The 20,898-nt window shown below is 36.5% G+C and overlaps 1 protein-coding gene across 8 annotated transcripts in view; it reads right to left on the reverse strand.

The window, feature by feature from the left end:
* Nucleotides 1-20,898, reverse strand: part of STS (steroid sulfatase) — a 192,910-nt gene that overhangs the window by 55,258 nt on the left and 116,754 nt on the right. For all 8 annotated transcript variants that reach the window (XM_069072818.1, XM_069072826.1, XM_069072820.1 and 5 more), the window contains one exon: nt 6,029-6,166. In XM_069072818.1, the coding sequence (XP_068928919.1) occupies nt 6,029-6,166 (138 nt within the window). The remainder of the gene's footprint in view (nt 1-6,028; nt 6,167-20,898) is intronic.

Consider the following 20,898-nt stretch of genomic DNA (forward strand, 5'->3'; position numbering starts at 1 on the left):
TAGCAATTAATATCTCTCTGTTTTTTAGGTCTATCTTTATTTCCCTAAAGAGTATTTTATAGTTGCACACATATTATATATGTTTTGAAAGATGTAATTCCAAATATTGTATATATTCTGTAGTTACAAAGTAAAATTTTCTATTCCTGCCTATTTGGTAGAGACTGATGATTTATATCTGTTTATTTAATATTATTAACGCTATTTTGCTGAAGTTATCGTGTTGATTTTTTAGTGGACTTTCCCCTTTTGATTTAATTGATATATGGAACTCTCGAGTGAGGACATTCCTTTAGCCTATGAAAGCTGGCAACTTCTCTGCAACTAATAGCCTTAGAGAGTTGTCTAGAGCACTCAGAAGCTATATGGCTTGCCAAGTGTCACATAACGAGTCAGTAAGGGGTCTTAAGCCTAGGATTTTGTAACTTTGAGGACAGCTCTTTACTGCCCTTCCCACACCCCCTACTGCACATCTAACTTTTCTAAAATATTATTCAAGTTCTTAACTTCTATCTTATTTATCTTTTTTGTTCAATTTGTCTATGCCAGAAAAGGACACAGTGAGGTCCCCAATGATTACAATTTTTCTTTCTGTTTTTCCCTTTCAATCAACTTCTTTAAAGTACTTGGATGTTATATCACTTCGTATATGTGTATTAAGTAGTAATGTTTTTTCCTTGTTTATCAATACAGTAATTTCCCTATTTCTGTCTTTTAAATATTTCTTTTTCCTGTTGCCTTGCCTGAGATAACTGTTATTCCCATTTTTGTTAATATAGTGTTTCTTATAAAATATATATTTTTTTATTCTCCTTTCTAACCCATCCTAACTTCAATTTGTATTCTATTCACATTCATTGCTATTATTATTCATTTTGTATTCCCATCTATCAAATACTCATATACTTTTTATTCTCTTTGGCTCCTCTATCCACTTTTTTTTTTTGGACATGGCTAGGTTTTGTGTGTGTGTGTGTGTGTGTGTGTGTGTGTGTGTGTGTGTGTGTGAAGTGTCTGAGGTCACATCTGAACCCAGGTCCTCCTGACTCCAGGGCCAGTGCTCTACTCACTGCGCCACCTAGCTGCCCCCCTCTATCCACTTTCTACAAAAAAGGAGAGTGATGAAAGAAAAAAGAATATCCAACATTAGTGATATTTAATTGAAGCAATCTTCTTCTACTCCATTATCCCTTTCACCCTTCCCCTTACTCAGACCAGATCATTGGTCCTTGTTCTTTCTTCCCTTTTTGCTGTTTAGTCATTTCAGCCATTTCCACCTCTTCACGATTTGGGATTTTCTCGAGTGGGTTGCCATTTGTTTCTCCAGCTCATTTTGCAGATTAAGAAACTAAGGCAAATAGGGTTAAATGACTTGCCCAGAATCACATAGCTAGTAAGTGTCTGAGGTCAAATCTGAACTCAAGATGAATCTTCCTGACTCTAACTAAGCCTGGCACTCCACCATTGCAACTCCTAGCTACCATTTCTTTCCTTTTACTGATCCTTTACTCTGAAAGTAAAGTTTGTTTTGCCTATAAATATTCCCTCCCTAACTCTCTCCTTCTTAAACTCTAAACTCTTTACTCCTCTACCCCTGTTACTACCTGTTTCCTAGTTGAATTTAATGTATTTCTACACCAATGTGTGTGTGTGTGTGTGTGTGTGTGTGTGTTTTCAACTCTTCTTGGTCTGTCAGGTAAGAATGAAGGTCTCGGGGTGGCTAGGTGGTGCAGTGAAGAGAACACCAGCCCTGGAGTCAGGAGGACCTGAGTTCAAATCTGGTCTCAGACACTTAACACAAAACTAGCCATGTGACCTTGGGCAAGTCACTTAACCCCAACTGCCCTACCTTCCCCCCTCCAGAAAAACAAAAAAGAATGAAGGTTTCCTACCACTTCTCCACATTTATGTACTCTTCTTCCAGAACTTCCCAACTTATGAAAAATAGTAAGTTTTACCCTCTTTCTCCAAATTTCTTTCCCAGGAGTCACATTTCATATAATTGCCTTTCAGCCATTTGTCATTCCAGTCAAACAAGTCTGTTAGGTGTTCTCTAAATATAGTTTCATCTCCAGTCTTTCTGATTTTGCAGAGGCTGCCCCCAAAGCCTAGGATGTACTCCCTTTTCCCTTCTCCTTGAATTTTTAATTTCTTTCAAGGCACAGCTCAAATATGCCCACTTTTATAATCCATTGCTGGCTTATTTTAAATCTCTCCCTCTGGAAGTTATTTAATATGAATTTGCACATGCTTTGTATTTACTTAGTTGTAAACAAGTTGTATCTCCCAACTAGAATATAAGCCCATTGAGGGAAGGGCTGGTTTTTTTTTTTTTTGTCTCCATATCACACATCTAGCGCAATTCATGGCAAAGCATTGGGTCTTGATAGGTGTTTGCTGAACTGAATTGAAGATGACCCTTCAGGACTCACACCTACTAGCAGGATGTACCTGCTCTGGCAGTGTGAAACCCAAACTGACAAGTGAACAAGATGTTTTTACAAGTGTCCGCTGCATACCTGGTTCCCAGTCCTGATACTATTCTAGGGCAAGGGACACAAATAATGGCAAATAAAATTTTTGATTTTCATTCTTCAGAATTGCAAGGGGAACTTAAATGCACTGTTAGCATCATCCTTGGCATAGGACATCTAAATAAATTCAATTTTCTACCTAATATTAAAGGATCTGGTTGATACCTGTCTGTAACTTTGTAAATAAACCTTGGAATGTTGCCTGAGTTTTAGAAACATTCAGCTAATAAGTGTCAGAAGAGGAATTTGAATCAAGGTCTGGCAGATTCAAAGTCTAGACCTCGATCTATATTGTCACACTGCCCCTCAGGTCATTATCACTGTCCAGATAGCATATATTTTCATTCTGAGATCTCCTTCTGGATAAAAGCCATGGGACAAAGAAGAAACTTCGACCTTCCTAAATCTAAACAAGATAATAGTGCTGCAAGCACAAGTTGTTTATAAAAGGGCTGGAACACAGCCCTGAGTTGCAGGGTCATTCTCCTTCTCCGGTAGGTTTACTTAACTTGCTTACTGACCTCTCCTTTCTCTCCCTCCTTCAATACTCCAGTTTCCTCTTCATATACTAACCCACAAAGTGAAAGTCAGCGACTGGAACAGGAGGCTTCTACAATATGAATGAGAATTGTGCTCCCCCCAATCTTTTTTCATAGTTCATCTCTTTAAACCCAGTCACTTTGTCAAAATGACTTTTGGACTGAATTAGTGGAACTGATTTGGTCGTGGAACAAGGTGAGAAATCGAGTTCAAGTGATGAGGATTTTTTAAGGGCTTTTGATTTTAAACAGAACAGATGACTGTTCTCCAGTAAAGGGATGCTTTTCTGATAAGGAGATTAAGTGGCTTGATTCCTCTTTTAAGTTCTCATAAACAACAGCTTTGAAAAATATCCAGAGCACAGAAATTTAGATGCTTTAACATTTAGCTACTCTTAGTCATTTCTTTTGGCCAGAACAGAATCATGTGAAGTTTTCTAACAATTTTTTTAGATGGACATGCTAATTTCAATAAAATCTGACAAAAAGACAACTTTAAAGTTACAAAATAGTGCTATTAATATTAATATGGTGTCACTTATTACTAGTGCACATAGAACTGGAATATGAATGCCCAAAGACATTTAAAATATATATAAAAAATATCTAGCTAAATACGTCTAAAGTACCCATTGGTATGTTTTACAGATCATATGAGGAATAAAGCACAAAAAGTAGCCTGAGATTGCATGTAAGATATTATCTAGAGTGCCAAAGTTATACTTACTCATAAGTATACTTATGAGTAACATATATTTTATATTATATAGAATATATTATTCTATATAATACATATATATTATACATAATACTTATGCTTACTCCTGGAGGCCTGGGAGAAGCAGAGCTTTATTAGAATAGCCCTGGGATATTACTTGCAGCCATGCTTTTGAGTAGTGGTGTTAAAACACACTATACTCCTGCAATACTCCTGAATGCAACTCAAACCATAATAATATCTAATAGTTGTATAGCACTTCCTATATTCCAGGTACTACACTAAGTGCTTTAAAATTATTATTTCATTTGATCCTCAAAACAACCCTGGGAGGCATGTACTATTATTTCTCCCACTTCACAGATTTGGAAATTAAAGCAAACAGAAGTAAAGTCATTTGCCCAGGGGTCACATAGCTAGTAAGTGTCTAAGACCAGATTTGAACTTGGGTTTTCCTGATTTCAGGCCCAGAATTCTATCCAGCACCACCTACCTGTCCGATTTAATTGAGAAATATATAACTATTTTTTAGAATGTAACAAAACATGGATGACTTTACATTTTAAGAGGAAGTCAGTATGTGGCCACAGGGATATATAGATTGGGGGCTCCATTTACACTGGTGTTTATTACCACTAATCTAGAAACATAACATACAGACACTTACAACACATAGCAAGTACTTATGAAATGTTTGTTTATCTTAATTGAATTATTTGGTTTCAAAATAAGAAGGTACTGACACAAAGTTCCACCTACCCACATCCCAAACAGGATAATGGTTATTCACAAGTTCTCAAAAGAAATTCAAATTATACAGATTTGGATCTTTGTAGAGGTTGGTGAAAAAAGTTATTATCATAGTGAACAAGATGCATAATGTCTGCAATACTGCAAAGGAAAATGTGACTAAGAGTCACCTGAATTCAGATTAATTATAATGGCCAGTCTTAGTCCTACAGAATAGATGATGAAAAACATATCTGAATAAGAGGACTACAAGATAAAATGTTGCCTACGTGATCTAATGGTTTCACTGTATGTTTTACATAACTCTTTTCCTTTCTTTAATGGGAGGAGGGGGGCATCACCCTGCTCTGCACCATTAAGGAACAACTATTATGTAAAAACAAAAGGCCTGAGTAAAAATAATGATAATAAAATACAGTCAGGATTACACATTATAGATTAGACAAATTTCCATGAAGCCAGGCTACCAGGACTGTCAGACATAGGAGAACATTGCTACTTTGACTGCACTTTCCTCCTAAAACAAACAAAACAAAACTCCACAGACCACCTGGCAAATATCTGACTGTTATCTTATAAAGGGGAATATCTAATTTTATAAATAATGCAATCTGCTTCCATATTTAGAGTTTTCATGGACTACAGGTCTCTGAATATGGAAAAGGATGGACAATATTAATAACACTGGTTACAGAGTTTGGTCAAGTGTACTCTTTTTTCTTCCTGTTGAGTTTTGTAGAAATTACCTGACAAAAAATGTTGTCTTAAGATTAAAATCATGTGTCAGGGTTGTTTGGTTTTTTCCTTACCAAAATATATGAAAGGATCTTTAGTTGCTAGAATATGGAAGAAAAATCATATCATTGGTGTAATTTTGTGATAAGATTAATGCTACTATTGAGGGCTTTAAAAAAAGAAAAAAACCTCCAGTATAATCACAGAATGTTAGCACTTGGAAGGAGGGTCTTAGAAGTCATTTAGCTCAGAGGCATCAAACTCCAATAGAAATGAATACCAGCAGGCCACAAATTGACTTGCAAAGCCATAAATTAACATCATATATGTTGTATTCTATTTTTATTTTTGTTAAACATTTCCCAAATACATTGTATTCTGGTTAAGGCCCACAGTCAGGAGTATTGAGAGATGCTTGTGACATAGAGTTTAATTCATTTTATTAGCTCTTGTTTCACTTATTAGGAAAAAGAATCTGGAAGACTGACATTAAGTAGCATATTTAGAAGACTAGAACTAGAACTCAGGCCTCTTGATTCCTTCTGCAGGATTCTTTGTAATCTGCTCCGTTGCTGGTCCCTAAACCCATCATTATAACAATGTGATTTGCACAATACTAATGCAATTGGAATGAGCAGAGAGAGAGCGAAGAGTGACCCAAGACATTTTAAAGTTTACTATGAGGTAAGCATACAATTATACTGATTAGAAGTGTAGATTTTGAAGGGTCATTTTAAAAACAGGGTTCTCACCTTTATAAATTCCATTACTTCCTCCATGGATGTCTCCTTTGTCTGTCACTTCTTCGATGTGAGCTCCTTGGTCAGAGGTAAAGTACACCAGTGTCTTATTTGTCAATTTCTTCTTATCTAGAGCTTTTAAGATCTGCCCTAAAGGAAGAAAATACCCTCAGGTTTAAAACAGCTCATTCCACACAAAAGAAACAGGCATGTCTGCCCTTATTAATTTGTCAGCTAATTTCCCAGGAAAAAAGAAAATGCATTTTTATGTATAGCAACTGGCACCATGCTGATCACATTAGGAGACTAACATGGGGAGCTCAGGGCAATCAAGAGAGTTGTTTGATTGCTCTAGGGTTTCCTGGAGTATTGAACAAAAAGATTTGCAGTCATCAGACCTAAGAGTTTAAAAGTCTGTTCAATGCAGTTTTTTGATCTTCACTGACAAGAACCACAGAATGGTTCTGCAGAATATCCAAAAAAATAATTGCTCTAAGAATTGGTCTCGTGGTTTATATACTACTTCTGAGACATGCTATAAGACTGATACAGAACTATTGTTATAGAGAGCTAACCTATGTAACTATGCCACCAGGCTTAAGACAGCAACAAAGAAAAACAAATCCTCCCATCCCCCATCAAATAATTCAATTAAAAAAAAAGTTTCAGTCCTGTTTTTTAGCTTGTCATTAAATAGGGTTTCCCTTCCCCAGAAATTGTAAAGGGGACCATCTAGTCCCTCACTTTTCATTTGGAACATTTGTCTTATAAACTTTCTTCATGCTGGAAACCTATTGCAGCTATTGATAACTGTCTTTTCCCCTGCCTTCCTCTTCTCTTGCACACCAGACATAATCATAACACCCCTGATGCAAGAGGAGAAAGAAGTGAAGCACTGTGATGGCCACTGCTCCTTTCATGGCTGCCAAGGACCCAGAAAAGACAGTTCTTGCCACCAAAGTCCCTGGCACTGTCAAATAGGTAATCATTAGAAACTGATGACTTTATCCATAGAAATGATATTAAAGATGCATTACCATCTACTTTAACTCTTTAACCTGCAGAACTTTCTGCTTGACATGTAAATGAAACCTTCCCTCTGTATTGATTAGAATGGAAACTCCTGGAGAGCAGGGGCTGTCTTACATTTCAATTTGTATCCTCAGAACTTAGCACAGTGCTTTGCATATAGATAAATACCTAATAAATGTTTTTTTAAATTCATTTTTATTTTAATTCCAACATACAATAGTCTATATCTTTGCAAAGAAAGATCTGGCAAAGTAGACAGGGTGCTAAGTCAATATATAATAATTTAGTAATATGATTGATTTTGGGGAAAACTGTAATTCTTTATTGTATGCCTGTAATAATTTTCTACAGTAATTAAATTATGCATAGCATGTGCTGTTTGGTGCAATCCCAACACGTGAATGTTTGGTGAACCTGCTTCTTTCTGAAAGCTAGTGATGATACAAAACAGAAGGTGCCCAGCACTGGTGGTCACTCTGATAGTAAAGTGGCAGGGATGAGGCTCAAATGCAGGTCCTCTCATTAAGAAGCCAGCTCTGTTTTCACTGGATCATGCCATCAAACATAGGTTTGTCCTTGTTGGTCACAGGGCAACCAAAGCGCCTGGTTTTGAGGTCTTACCAAACACTATGAGGTGTGCAGACAAAACGAGGAAGGGTAGATGGGATCAGAAGCAAGAGCATCAGTACCTGCAACTATTGTCTTTACTTTAGAAAAAATATCTAGAGTCATGTGATACAGAACATCTTTTTGTCCCCTGTAATGAAGTGTCACAACAAGAAAGATGGAACAAATATTTTCCATTTATTAGCACAGACATCAAAAATTCCTAAAATGTAGGCATAGAGACAGGGATTGGACCTGTGATTTAACTCCCAGATGATGAAAGTCTTGCTTAGCAATGCAGATGCTGACATTTAACAAAATGCTCACCACACAAATAATCATTGTGTTTGTATAGAAGAGTGACGGGATTATAAAGGTTTGGCTGCTGTGGTAAACAACATTAAGGGATGTCATGTTTTACTATTAGATAAAATATAAGCAGATGGTGTGCAAAGGGTTATCTGGCTCCATCACCAATGAAAGCCTTATTCCCTTGAATGTGGCAATTAATTAGTTGGAAGACCAAGAAGCTATAGCAAATTTCCACAATCTCAAATATTTCTATTTTAAAACTAAATGTCCTTTTTTTATTTTGGGGGGTAAATGACAATTTCTTAGTTAAAAGCATTCAGATATGGTGGGTAATTCAGGAGCATGTTTTTATCATAATTTTATTTTCATTAGTGTTTTTCAAGGGCATACAACCATGCACCTCCAATTCAGAGAACAAATCACCTTTCATATTTTCAGAAGTGCCATGGCCCAAAGTACATTCTGCACAGGGACTAAAAAAAGGAAAAAGTTTGCCTTTCAAATGCAATTTAGATTTTCATCCCGCATAACCACCTTGGTCCAATTTTACTATTCCACTTCTTCCCTTTGCTCCAGTTAAGTTCTCCTTTCCTTTATACTTGTCTCTAGACCATTTTTTTTATCCTGAAACTGTCATTTATGCAGCATTTACTATACCCACTTATCTTACTACAAGTTACTGCCACTCTCTCTACTCCTTAGTATTCTTCATCTTTCCCATAGATTCCATAGTATATTTAATATTTATTTATTAATTTATATAATATAATATTATTATATGATATATCATTATATATTATACAATATATAATGATATATTATATAATATATAATAATTTAATAATTTTCTTGCTCTCATAGTCATTGCCTAAATCAGATGATCAATACCATGGTAGCTAGAAGGTTCAACCTTTCAAGAATAGAAAAAGCAGGATAGGGGTAGTATTGGTTGAAAGCAGATTGGTCTCTATAGCTTTAGAAATAACCTGGCTAGCTTTAGTGTTCTCAGGTAGAAAGGCATAGTCTAATTGTTTTTCCTAAGCCTTTTATCTTTGGGAATATAAGGTGGAGAAAGGAAAAATGGCACCAACACAACAGGAACCAGACATCAATGAGAAGCCCCAGAGATTCATAGCAACATCATACTCTTAAGTCCCATAAGTTCTGGAATAGTATGGTGAACTAAGTCACTTAATAGGTATGTGAAGTAAAGACTATTACCATGAGACAAATGCTTATTACTGAGCATGCATAGAATGTTCCAAGCTTGGCCAAGACGCTAACAATGAAAGTAAGCAATGACAGAAGTGGAATAGAGCAGAGATATCAAAATCAGAGCCTATGGGCAAACACCCACAACAATCCTTAGTATGGCCTGAATCAAATTGAAACATAACTGGGAATACAAAACAACTAAAACTACAATACAACATAATGATACTTTATTGTTTTCCAAGTCAACATACAGCTGGTGGGGATCTGTTTTTATTCGAGTTTGATGACACTCCCCTAGTGAATCTCATGTCATTTAGAGAGGCAATATGGAAAGGGCAAAAGCCCTATAGATATCATCAAGATAGAAAGAAGCCAAGAAGAGTTTTATGAAAATGAAGTATCATATTTCTGGAAGAAAGGACATTTTACCCATATTCCACACAAAAATCTTGTTTCACGTAGTTGCTAGCTAGATCTATATGAGCTAATAAACCATTTAGACAAATTAAGTTTTCCTCTTTATTATTTCTCACTATGAAAAGTTATGATGAAGGAAAGGCTAGATCAACAAAAGAATCCTTACAGGACTGGGTGTCACTTAAAAAAAAAAACACACAACCAAAAGCTCATTTGAATAACTAACATTTTTAGAGCACTTTTAAGTCTTGTGAAGCACTTTACATGCCTTCTTTCATTTGATCTTCATAGCAACCCTGTGACTTAGGTGCTATTATTATTCTCATTTTATACATTGAGATAACTGGGGTCAGAGATGTGAGGTGACTTGCCCAAAATTACACAGATGGATAAAGTGCTGGGCTTGGAGTCAGGAACACTGGAGTTCAAATCCAGCCTTTCAGTTGTAAAATGGAGATAATCACACCTACCTGCCAAGGTTGTCAGGATGATCAAATGAGATAACATCTGTAAAGTACTTAGCAAGGTGTTTGGCATACAGAAATGCTTATTTCCCTCCTTCCTTCTTCCCTTCCCTTCTTCCATCCTTTATTCTCTTTCCCTCATTTCTTTCCTTCCTCCTTTCCTTCCTTCTTTCTTTGCTTCCTTCTTATCTTTCTTTCTGGTCTTCCTAAATTCTTAGTCCAGAGTTCTGGTCACTATGTTTGCTATCCATAATGCTCAAAGAAAAAAGATGACATGCTACAAATAAGAATACGAGTTATTTTTCTATGGCACTAATAGTGCTAGAGTCCTAGAATGCTTTTAGCATGTTCTAATATGAAAGATAAAATCTGGACCTCTTACCTGCTAGCGTCCTCTTGCTGTCAGTCACACTTCCTAAGCCTGAAGTGGATTTATAAAGTTGGGAGCCTATTAACTATTTATTTTTTTATAAGACTGATTCTAAAAAGTCTCACTAAATCTCCCTTTTCAAGTTTCTGGAGAGAAATCTCCTTTGGAATAATTTTTGTCTGCTACTCCATTCTTGGTCTCAAAGCAATTTATTTAAAGTCTGAGAGAGCTACAAATGTTATTTTCCAGGAAAGTTCTCAAAGTATGATGATAGCAATTTATACGTGATGATAGTCTTGTGCTGTTGATTGTGAACTGTGGGATGGCTTAAAAATGAACTGTTTTATTTCTATAGCTCTCTTGTGTTGTTAAGCTCAATATAACAAATAGAGAAAACAATGTCCTTCGAAAAATACTCACTTATTTAAGAGTCAAAAACAAGTAAGACCTGATCAAGAATGGAAAAAAAATCTTAAAGTTCACAGGGACTTTGGCAAGATTTCCTAAGCAAACTTTAAGAGCCCTTAATAATGGTGGTACCAGAAGATTTGAGAATCTCATCTGTTTCTTCTCTTTAAATCTTTTTTTACCTTTCATGATTTTATTTTGTTTGTACTAATTTTTGTATATGTGGAATGGACAATTATATTTTCCAAGTACTCAAGAAAAAAGTATAGGAATTATATGATTATAAATAATTCCTTTGAGTTACCTAGGTTGTGGATAGGCAGCTAGGTAAGCACAGTGGATAGAGTGCCAGGTCTGTAGTAAGAAAGACTCATCTTTCTGAGTTCAAATCTGGCTTCAGACACTTACAAGCTGTGACGCTAGGCAAGGCACTTAACCCTGTTTGTCTCAGTTTCCTCATCTGTAAAATAAGCTAGAGAAGGAAATGGCAAACCAATCTAATATATTGCCATGAAAACCCTGAAAGGAGTCCTAAAGAGCCAGACACAACTGAACAACAACAAAGTTGTGAATATGTTGGGGGAGAGGAGGTATTCATTTTTGGTCAATACCTGTGATTTCACATGTATAGGGAACTCCTGATGAAGAGATTCTCTTTACTAATACAGCCTGACAACTGTTCTATGACTTAGAACTTCAGAGAGCTGCCTGGAGAACTGATAATTAAAGTGACCTTCCTAGGGTCATTCAACTAGTATATTTATTAGACACGAACCAAGGTCTCCTTAGTTGAAAGGCCAGTTCTTTATTTACAATGCCAGACTGCAGTTTAGAATGTTGCAGATCCTATACTTGATTGAATGCCATCATGAGGGGGGGAGGGGAGAGTGGAAGAGAAAATTTGAAACTCAAGGAATTGTGGAACTGAATCTTGTAAACTAAAAGTAAACAAGCAAATTAATAAAGACCAAAAAATTAAAAAAAAAAGAATGTTACTTAGAGAAAATAAGTTTTTCTTTGGCTGTCTACAATAATTTGGTGACTCAAATAGCCAAAACATGGCAGTAGAATCTATTCTGAAGTGACTATTTACAATGCCGGGATAACCACCTTAATACAGAAAGAGAATTTTCTACAACAGTCACTAACTGTGCAAAACAATGAATAACTTACTTCCTACCTTTATGCTTTCACCTAGGACTACTTCAAGCACTAGATATATTTTGAGGGCCACATCAACTGATCTTAAAGCTCTTTTAAAGAGAAAATAAACCCATCTACAAGCTACAGGACAATGTTGCAGCAGAAACAATTCAAAGACAAGTGCTCTGAGAATTCTGTTGTAGGAAGGATCAGAGACCATGATGGTGGCTCCTAGCCAACACAAAGCATCTTCATAGGGTCTAAGATGCCCTGGTTCTAGGGTCACACTTAATATAACTTCCATCTCTACCTCAGTATACATTTTAACACCATACAAAAATTCAGTTTGATATTCCCTATATAGAAGATACATAACCAAAGACATAATCTGGCTTCATTCAATTCTTCTGCCTGAAACACATTCTCAGAGCTTTCAATATTTTGATCTTATTTTTCTTCATTAATATAATGCTAAGGAATATTTATGAATCTGATATTTGGAGTCATGTGATAGAAATAGTTAAAATGAAGTTAAGGTATTTGACACAAAATTAATCCTGAGATCGTGTTTTCCATTAGCAACTCATGAGCTGAATATGAATCTACAAATGATTATGTCGCCTGGCTCAGAGTATCTGTCTTTATTAAAGCTGGCTGAGAAACAAAAGTCTTCTATAATCTATACTAAGAACCCCAAGGTACAAAGGGAAAGGAAGGGGAAATCATAGTAATGAGATTGCCTGTGCTACCACCCAGGCCCCAGTACTAGAGGTTTGGCTACTAGATTAGAGATATTTACTTCAGTCCCAACCCAATCCTGTAGGCTGTTAAGGCTTGCTCTACGAGAAAAATGGTCTCTGTGCTACCATGATATAACAGGCATTTGTAACTGAAACATAGAGTAGCTGCCATGAGAATTTTCCCCTGGTAGATGTTGTAAGGCACATAATATTAGGGTGCAGAAGCATAAGAGCATATCTAGAGGGAATGGTCTTCTTTGAGGAAGTAAGTGCCCCTTTAGGGGTTCTTCCCCATGGAAGCTTATCCCTTGCCTCTTTACCACATTCAGAAGTGTGTAATTAATCACATCCATAAATACATAATTAATCTCAAGTCAGAAGCTCCCCGTTCCACAGCTGTACCTCTCAGGGTCGGAAACCTGCTGTCTGCCTTTCCTGCTGAGCACTAGTATTGCTTGTTAAAAAGAAAAATGACTGGAAAGCATTCCATGATTCCTGGACCTTTAGCAATATTGTGGTCAGTACCAATATCCACACTTCCCTCGTTACCATCCTGAACCATTTAAGGCAGGTCATCATTTTCACCAGAGTCTCCATGTTATATACAATATATTCCACATCTGTCAGGGAGACCAGATCATGCCTTTCAGACACTCTTTGATACTGATGCCATTTAAACTCTGTAATGTCTTTCTTCTACCATTTATTAGGATCAGAATTCTAGAGTTGGAGGGCTCCTTAGAACTCATCTGGTTCAAACCCCTCATTTTATAGATGAGTCCTAGAGAATTTAAGGTCACAGGCTTGAATCCATGCCCTCTCTTTTCCAACTACAAAATTCTTTTTACTATAAAACACTATGTACATATTATGAACTTTATCTTCCGGGACCTGCTCTCTCATGCCATAATGTTCTACTTGGATATCATTTTTTACTTATAAAAGCACCCACAATCATTAAGTACTGTTCTGCCTTCACATGTACCACACCTCTGTGTGTGGATACAAGAGTGTCAGTTCAACAGGGATGACACAGAATTTCTCACATACGTGATGGGACATCAAAGAATGAGAATGGATCTGCAGAGAATGAATGCAGTGCTATCATTGATGGATCCCAAGAATATGTAAGCCAATCAAGGACTGGCTTTGTGGAATTTTTTTCAGAGCTATATCACCAGGTATTTGTCTTGTCAACTCTTTGCAAAGACACAACAGGGCATCCCAGGGAATATTGGTGAACAGATAGCTGTAAGCAGGTATTACAAGAACTAAAAAAGGAGTTGACCACCATCCTGTTCCAGGAACACTCCAAACCCCAATGCCCATTCAGGATGGAAATATATGTTTCCAAGGTAACAATAGGCTATCATCTACATGAGGCAGCAAGATGGTACACTGAATATCTGAGTGACCTTGGGAAAGTTGCTTAACCTGTTTGCCTCAGTTTCCTCAACTGTAAAATGGGGATAATAGTAGTACTTACCTCCCAGGATTTGTTGTGAGGATAAAGTGAGATGTTTTTAAAGTGCTTTGTAAGCCTTAAAGCTCTATTTAAATTCTAGCTATTAATACTATTAATATCATTGTTAATAATTGGATCCACAAATTGGCAGTCTACCATGATTTTGTGTCAATAGTCCCTTCCTCCCCCCCAAAAAAATGGTGGCACCTGGGGGGGGGGAGCAACTGATGGACAATCAGCGGCAACGAGTTTGAAGGAACATAATACAAAATCATGACACATACAGAGTACTAGGCTTTATAGTTTCTACTTTCCATCTATAAACTAAACCAATACAGGATTTGGTGGGTTCTATTCCTTGTGAAGTTCAACTACAAAATCAAACATCTCCCTAGAAGCCATAGTCAATGAGCAGATACTTTATCAGGAAACCGGAGTATTCAGTTCAGTAATTTTAAGTTGTGTCTAACCCTTCATGTTCCCATTTGGGGTTTTCTTGGCAAAGTGGTTTACCATTTCCCTCTCCAGCTCATTTTACAGATGAGATGGAAGCAAAGATTGTTAAGTGACTTGCCCAGGGTCACACAATTAATAAGTATATAAGAACAAATTTGAACTCAGGAAGATGAGTCTTGGTGACTCCATTTCAAATTCACACTCTTGGTGACACCACACTCTATCCACTGAGTCAACTAGTTGTCCATAAACCAGACTAAAAGGACCAATTAAAACAATTCCAAACACTACTCCACCAAGTAAACACATTTTGCTAGCTATGACATTCTCAGTTCTCCCCAGTTCTTCTTATATGACCATAGCTCTGGCAGTGGATGATTATTTGGGATAATCTGTAGGCCACCCAATATAATCTGCAATCCTTTTTAGAGGCTGTTGAGTAGCATACAAAGCAGAGCAAACTGGCACTGATCACCAGGGGTAGTTTCTATCTATAAGTAAAACAAGGACTAGACTAGACTGATCTGGTTAGGATAGAGACTTTAAAAACCTTAACATGAAATCATAATATAATATAATGCATGACTGAGGTTAGTAGTATAATTATGGAAAATCTTAAGAATGAGATGCTATACACTATAACACAAGTCAGCCAGGCAATAAACATTTTTTAATTTCTTAATATGTGTAAGGAGTTGTGCTAAGTGCTAATGATACAAGATACAAGGAAAGGAGTACACACACACACATCAGTCTCTGCTTTCAAGGAGATCACACTGTAATGGGGATGGGGGGAAGATTGCATAAACAAGCTACGCACACTACACACTGGAAATAAATCATCAAGCAAGACAGCAGAATTAAGGGTGATCAGAAAAGGTGTCCTGTAGAAGATACGATTTTTGCTAGGATCTGAAGGATGCCAGAGTGGAAATGACTAGGGAGAGATTTCTAGGTATGGGGGACAGCCAGGGAAAACACCCAGAGTAGGGAGAATAATGGAGTGTCTATTATGCCTAACACTGTGATTTTTCATATATATATAACCGCACATTTAGAGCTGGAAGATCAGACATCATTTAATCTCAATGCTTTCATTTTACAGATGAAGAAACTGAGGCTGAGAGAAGTTAAGTGACTTTTTCAAGGTCACACAGGTAATAAGATGTATACAAACACATCCTAGGAAGTGTGTTGCAATTTTTTGTGTTGTGCACTTTTTCTGTGATAATGTTGTGCTTCTTCCAATTTAGCCATTTTTGTCCTAATCACAGTGTTTATATATGATTTATGACTATGTTCCTACATCTGTAGATACCATCTGTGATGGTTTCACTGTTGTACCTGGGTGACTTTTCTGGTTAGCAATACCTGAGTTTAACTCAACCACTTAACATTTGCTGAAAGTGAATAACTTGACGACTTTTCATTTCTATGGAAAATACTGATGCTTTCCTGTCAAAATTCTAGGGACATAGCACTGAACCTTCAACATATTGTACTCATGGATAAGAGAGCTGACTACTGCTTGTGTATAAAACAAAGTCTCTGATTCATCTAAAGAAAGCTCCTAATGTCTGTCCTCAGAACTACTTTGGGCCTATGTTGAATATGTGCTCCTTGGGAATCCCTCATGATCAACCTCATTTCTACCCCCAACCCCCTCTTAAAGCAGGGAACATAGAGATTTCCTAAAGAGTATGGTTTAGAGTGAATAATATCCTATCCAGTTTTCCTTAATTATTGTAATCTGATTCTGATTCTAACCTAATTTCAACTAAGCTATCATATTTATGGAGCTGAATTTTTCAGTCTTGCTATAAATAATGGTTTAACATTTTAAGTGTAATCCTCTGATATTTGATATCATCAACTGAATTCAACTCCTATAGAGCATGAAAGTGTTGAATCATAATGTAACTACTCCCTAAAACAAACAAAAATATTCCTGTGAGATACTAAGTTGAGTGTCCTAGAAACAGACATTCTTAAAATTGAAAACTGATAGAATTGGGGATGGTTGAAAACTTATAGAATTGTGGTATATAAATGTAATGGAACATTATTATGCAGTAAGAAATGACATCTATAAGGAATTCAGAGAAACAAGGTAAGATTTTTATGAACTGACTCAGAGTAAAATAAACAGCAACAAAAGTTGGCCATAATGATTAAAACAAGAAGATCACTAAATGAAAATCAAACTGAGCAACCGAAAAGCCAATAGACAGTTACAAGGTGGCATATGGGATAGGGTGATAGGACTGGAGGCAGGAAGACCTAATACAGCCTCAAATATGTGTGTGTGTGTGCATGTGTATGTATATACGTATACATATACATGTGTATACACACATATACACCTTAAGCAAGTCACTTAACTTCTGTTTACTTAGTTTCCTTATCTGTAAAATGGATACTTGTACCTCTATCCTGGGGTAGCTATGAAGATAAAATGAAATACTGTGTGTAAATGTTCACTACCATTAGTCCTAGAAGACAGATAAAGATCATACTTCCCTCCTCTCAGCAGATGGCTGGGGTACTATTAGGGCAGAAGATTGGATACGTTTTCAGACATGGTTATTGTATCAATTGGTTTTGACTGTTTTCCTTTGTTACAGTGAGACTCAATTTGGAGAGAACAGAAAGGTGGAAGTATTTATAGAAATGACTATTATGTAAAAACAAAAGGTATCAATAAAATGGATTTTTTTTTAAAAATCTCAAGGAATAGTTACAAAATGAGCAGCAAGAAAACAGGCTTATCTAGCAATAATGACTAAAAGGAATGCCTTTCCAGGTGAACCGCCTCAATTAATCTGAGTTGCTCCCTATCACCGGAGATAAACATAAAATCTCCTACTAAATCTCCTTCTAAAATCCTTTACAACCTCGCCCTTTTCTACCTTTCCAGTCTTCTTACACTTTACGACATTCTGTATGCTCTATAATCTAAGGACACTGGCCTCCTTGCTAGACCTCCCACGTATTACTTCATCTCTATTTTGAGCATTTTCCCTGGCTATGCACACTGCCTGGAATGCTCTCCTTTCTGGTCTTCACCTCCTGACTTCCCTTCATTCCTTCAAGTCTCAATTCAAACCCTGCCTTCCATTAGAAAACTCTCCCCTTCAAAGCTAACACCTTCCCTCTGATGTTATCTCCAATTTACTTTGTATATGTCTTGTATATGCCTAGTTATTTGCATGTTATCTCCCCAATTAGAATGTGAGCTCCCTGAGAATGAGGTCGGTTTTTTACCTTTCTAGTTTAACCAGCACTTAACACAGTGCCTGAAATGTAGGAAATGCTTATTAAGTGCCTGCTGACTTGACCTGACAAATTTACAACAAGCTCTTTTACAATTTATTTCAGCGAATGTTTTCCTTCCAAATAATGTGATTTTGGTCTAGATTTCATGTCACTTTTCACAGTTTGAAAAACTGAAGAATACACAAGTGAAATGTTCATTTCCCTTTATTGTCATCTTTTGTATTATTAATCACAGTCTCAAACATTTCTAACACAGATAAATTATAACCTGAACACACACAAGCATTTACTTAACTTCGAAGGAAAATTCGTGTGATTTTTTTCCTTTCTAAACTTGACCTTCAGTTTGCCTGTCTAAAGCTTCTCTAGCATACCTGAATAACTCTGAGGTAATGTGTTTACTTCACTTATGTTAAGGCTGCTAGACACTCAAAAAAACTATGCACTTGTCAGTAGCAGACAAGACAAGCTGTGAATGAAACTCTTTCTCAACACTGTTAATACCTAGAAGGAATGGAGTCTGACTATGCTGTCCCCTCTGGGGAGTTCTGGGATGATGAAGGTAAGTTCTGTACTGTCTCCAAAGGTGACATCTTGAATTTAAGCAGAAGTAGCAAGAAAAATGTAAGACAGTAAATATTTCTGTTGATTCCACCATCACAAACATGTTTTTTTCCCTTCCTTGTTTTCCCCATTTAACTGACAAAAGAGACTTTTGCATGTCTTAAACAGAAACCCTTAATGTGTTTTTTTTTTCCCTGAAAGGAATCAAATGTATTTATTAGTCCCTCTTGCTAAATTATACAAGAGGAAAAAAAAGAGATTTTAGAAGAACAAAGCTGTTATGGTTGATTCTTATAATGGAACATAATTGGGTTGTTACTTGAAAGACAAATCTACACTCTCACTTTCTAAATTGGAGACTCCTTAAATATACTATTAGTATTAAGTGGTGATATTATTGCAAATATCGATTTATCAAAAATCTCTGCATCCTAACATTTGTCCCCAGACTATGAACTCATCCTTTAGAGTATCTTACATGGAAATATAGAGTTTTATACTAGGGGAAGGTGTATTGTAAATATGTTCTACAGTATCAGTTTTAACTCCCTCTCTTGTCTTATCTAACCAGGAAGTTCAGATTTTATCATTTACATGATATTGTATAATAATAATAATAGCATTAATTATTATTGTTATTGTAACCTAGCCTCAGACACTTACTAGATGTGTGACCCTGGCCAAATCACTTAGCCCTATTGCCTCAGTTTCTTCATCTGCAAAATGAGCTGGGGAAGGAAAGGACAAACCACTCCAGTATCTTTGCCAAGAAAACCCCAAGTGGGGTTACCAAGAGTCAGAAACGACTGAAAAAAATGGCTAAACAACCACTATGTGTCAGGCATTATGTTAAGCATTGAGTATAGATTCTCGTACTCATGAAATGTAAAGAACTACAACCTTTGATGGGTCCCCACTGCTGTTTAGTAGTGTACTGTGTCCTATTACACATTTCAACAACAGCTGATTCAACTCATTTCCATTAACACAATCTTAGAATCTGAGGTGCAAAGACACCTCAGTGGCTCACCTAGTCCCTTCTTGTATATGAAGAACCAAGAGGCAGAATTGCAAAGTAGATAGTGAATCAGCTTTGGAGTTAGGAAAACCTGGATTCTAAGCCTTACTCTTGCCACATCCTGGCTGTATAACCCTGGACAAGTCCACAAGTGTTCTATGAAACTCTAAGAATATATGTTGGAATAATAATAGCTTATATTTCTATAATGCTACCAAGTTTTGAAAGACATATAGGTATAGATATATAGAGATGTAGAAATGTCTTTCTCATTCATTTATCAAAAAGATGCTGAGGTAAATGTCATCATTAGCATCATTTATTTTTGTAGGTGAAGAAACTGAGGCTGAGAGAGGTTAAGTGAATTGTCTGGGATTGCATGGCTAACAAAAGTCAGAAGCAGTATTAGAATTCAGGTCTTACTGAATTCAGGTCTTGCTTTCTATTTACCTTGCTGTTTGTTGGTCAGCATTGACGAAGAGAATTTCCTCATCCAAGGAAATCATAGGTTCAGTTCCTATTCCTACATCTAAGAACATCAGAAATATTTCATGGTCCAAATTCATTCATTCATCTACTAAACATTCTTTTGTTTGCCACAAACCTGTTATTTATTGTGTTGATTCTATTCCTATTATGTAACCCTGGCTGGCCTCCCTGATTGATGGTTGGCAATTATCTTAATCATCTTTTAATTAGTATCTGCTGCACATTTCAACAAAAGTTGACTGAAGTCATCTCCATTGACAGAATTATAGAATCTCAGAGTGGAAGGAACCTCTCAGGTGTGTCTAACACAACACCTAATAAGGACTCTCTTTTTACAGCATCCCCAGAAAGGGTGGTAGCCTCTGCTGACCTCTAATTGGAGTATCCACTACCATTGAGGTAGACCATTTCCCTTTTGGATAGCTTAATTTAAAAAAAAGGTTTTTTTTTCTTTTCCTTTACTAATAATAAATAGTAAATTTCCTTTACTAATAGTAAATTATCTGCCTCTTCTTAAGTGGCAGAGTTGGTGAAATGGAAAGAACATATATAATTTGCCATGCTAAATCTGGTGTCACTAGACCCAAGTTCAAATTCTAGCTCTGTCACTTACTCCCTATGTGACCTTGAAGAAGTCATTTAATTTTTCTGGGCCTTGGGTTCTTCGTCTATAATATGAAAATCTATTACATATCAGGCACTGTGCTAAGGACAACAACACTGGGAGATAGAAGCTGTTATTATCCCCATTTCACAGTTGAAGCAACTGAGATAGAGGTTAAATGACTTACCCAAGGCCACTTGGCTAGTAAGTATCTGAGGCAAGATTTGAGCTCAGGTCTACTTGACTCTAGACCCACTGCTTTACCCACTGCACCACCTACCTGCCTCAATCCAATAGACACTG

The sequence above is a fragment of the Petaurus breviceps genome, unplaced genomic scaffold (assembly GCF_028583685.1).
Source record: "Petaurus breviceps papuanus isolate PSGF00001 unplaced genomic scaffold, PetGlider_PUasm1.0 90849, whole genome shotgun sequence".
Classification (NCBI taxonomy): domain Eukaryota; kingdom Metazoa; phylum Chordata; class Mammalia; order Diprotodontia; family Petauridae; genus Petaurus; species Petaurus breviceps.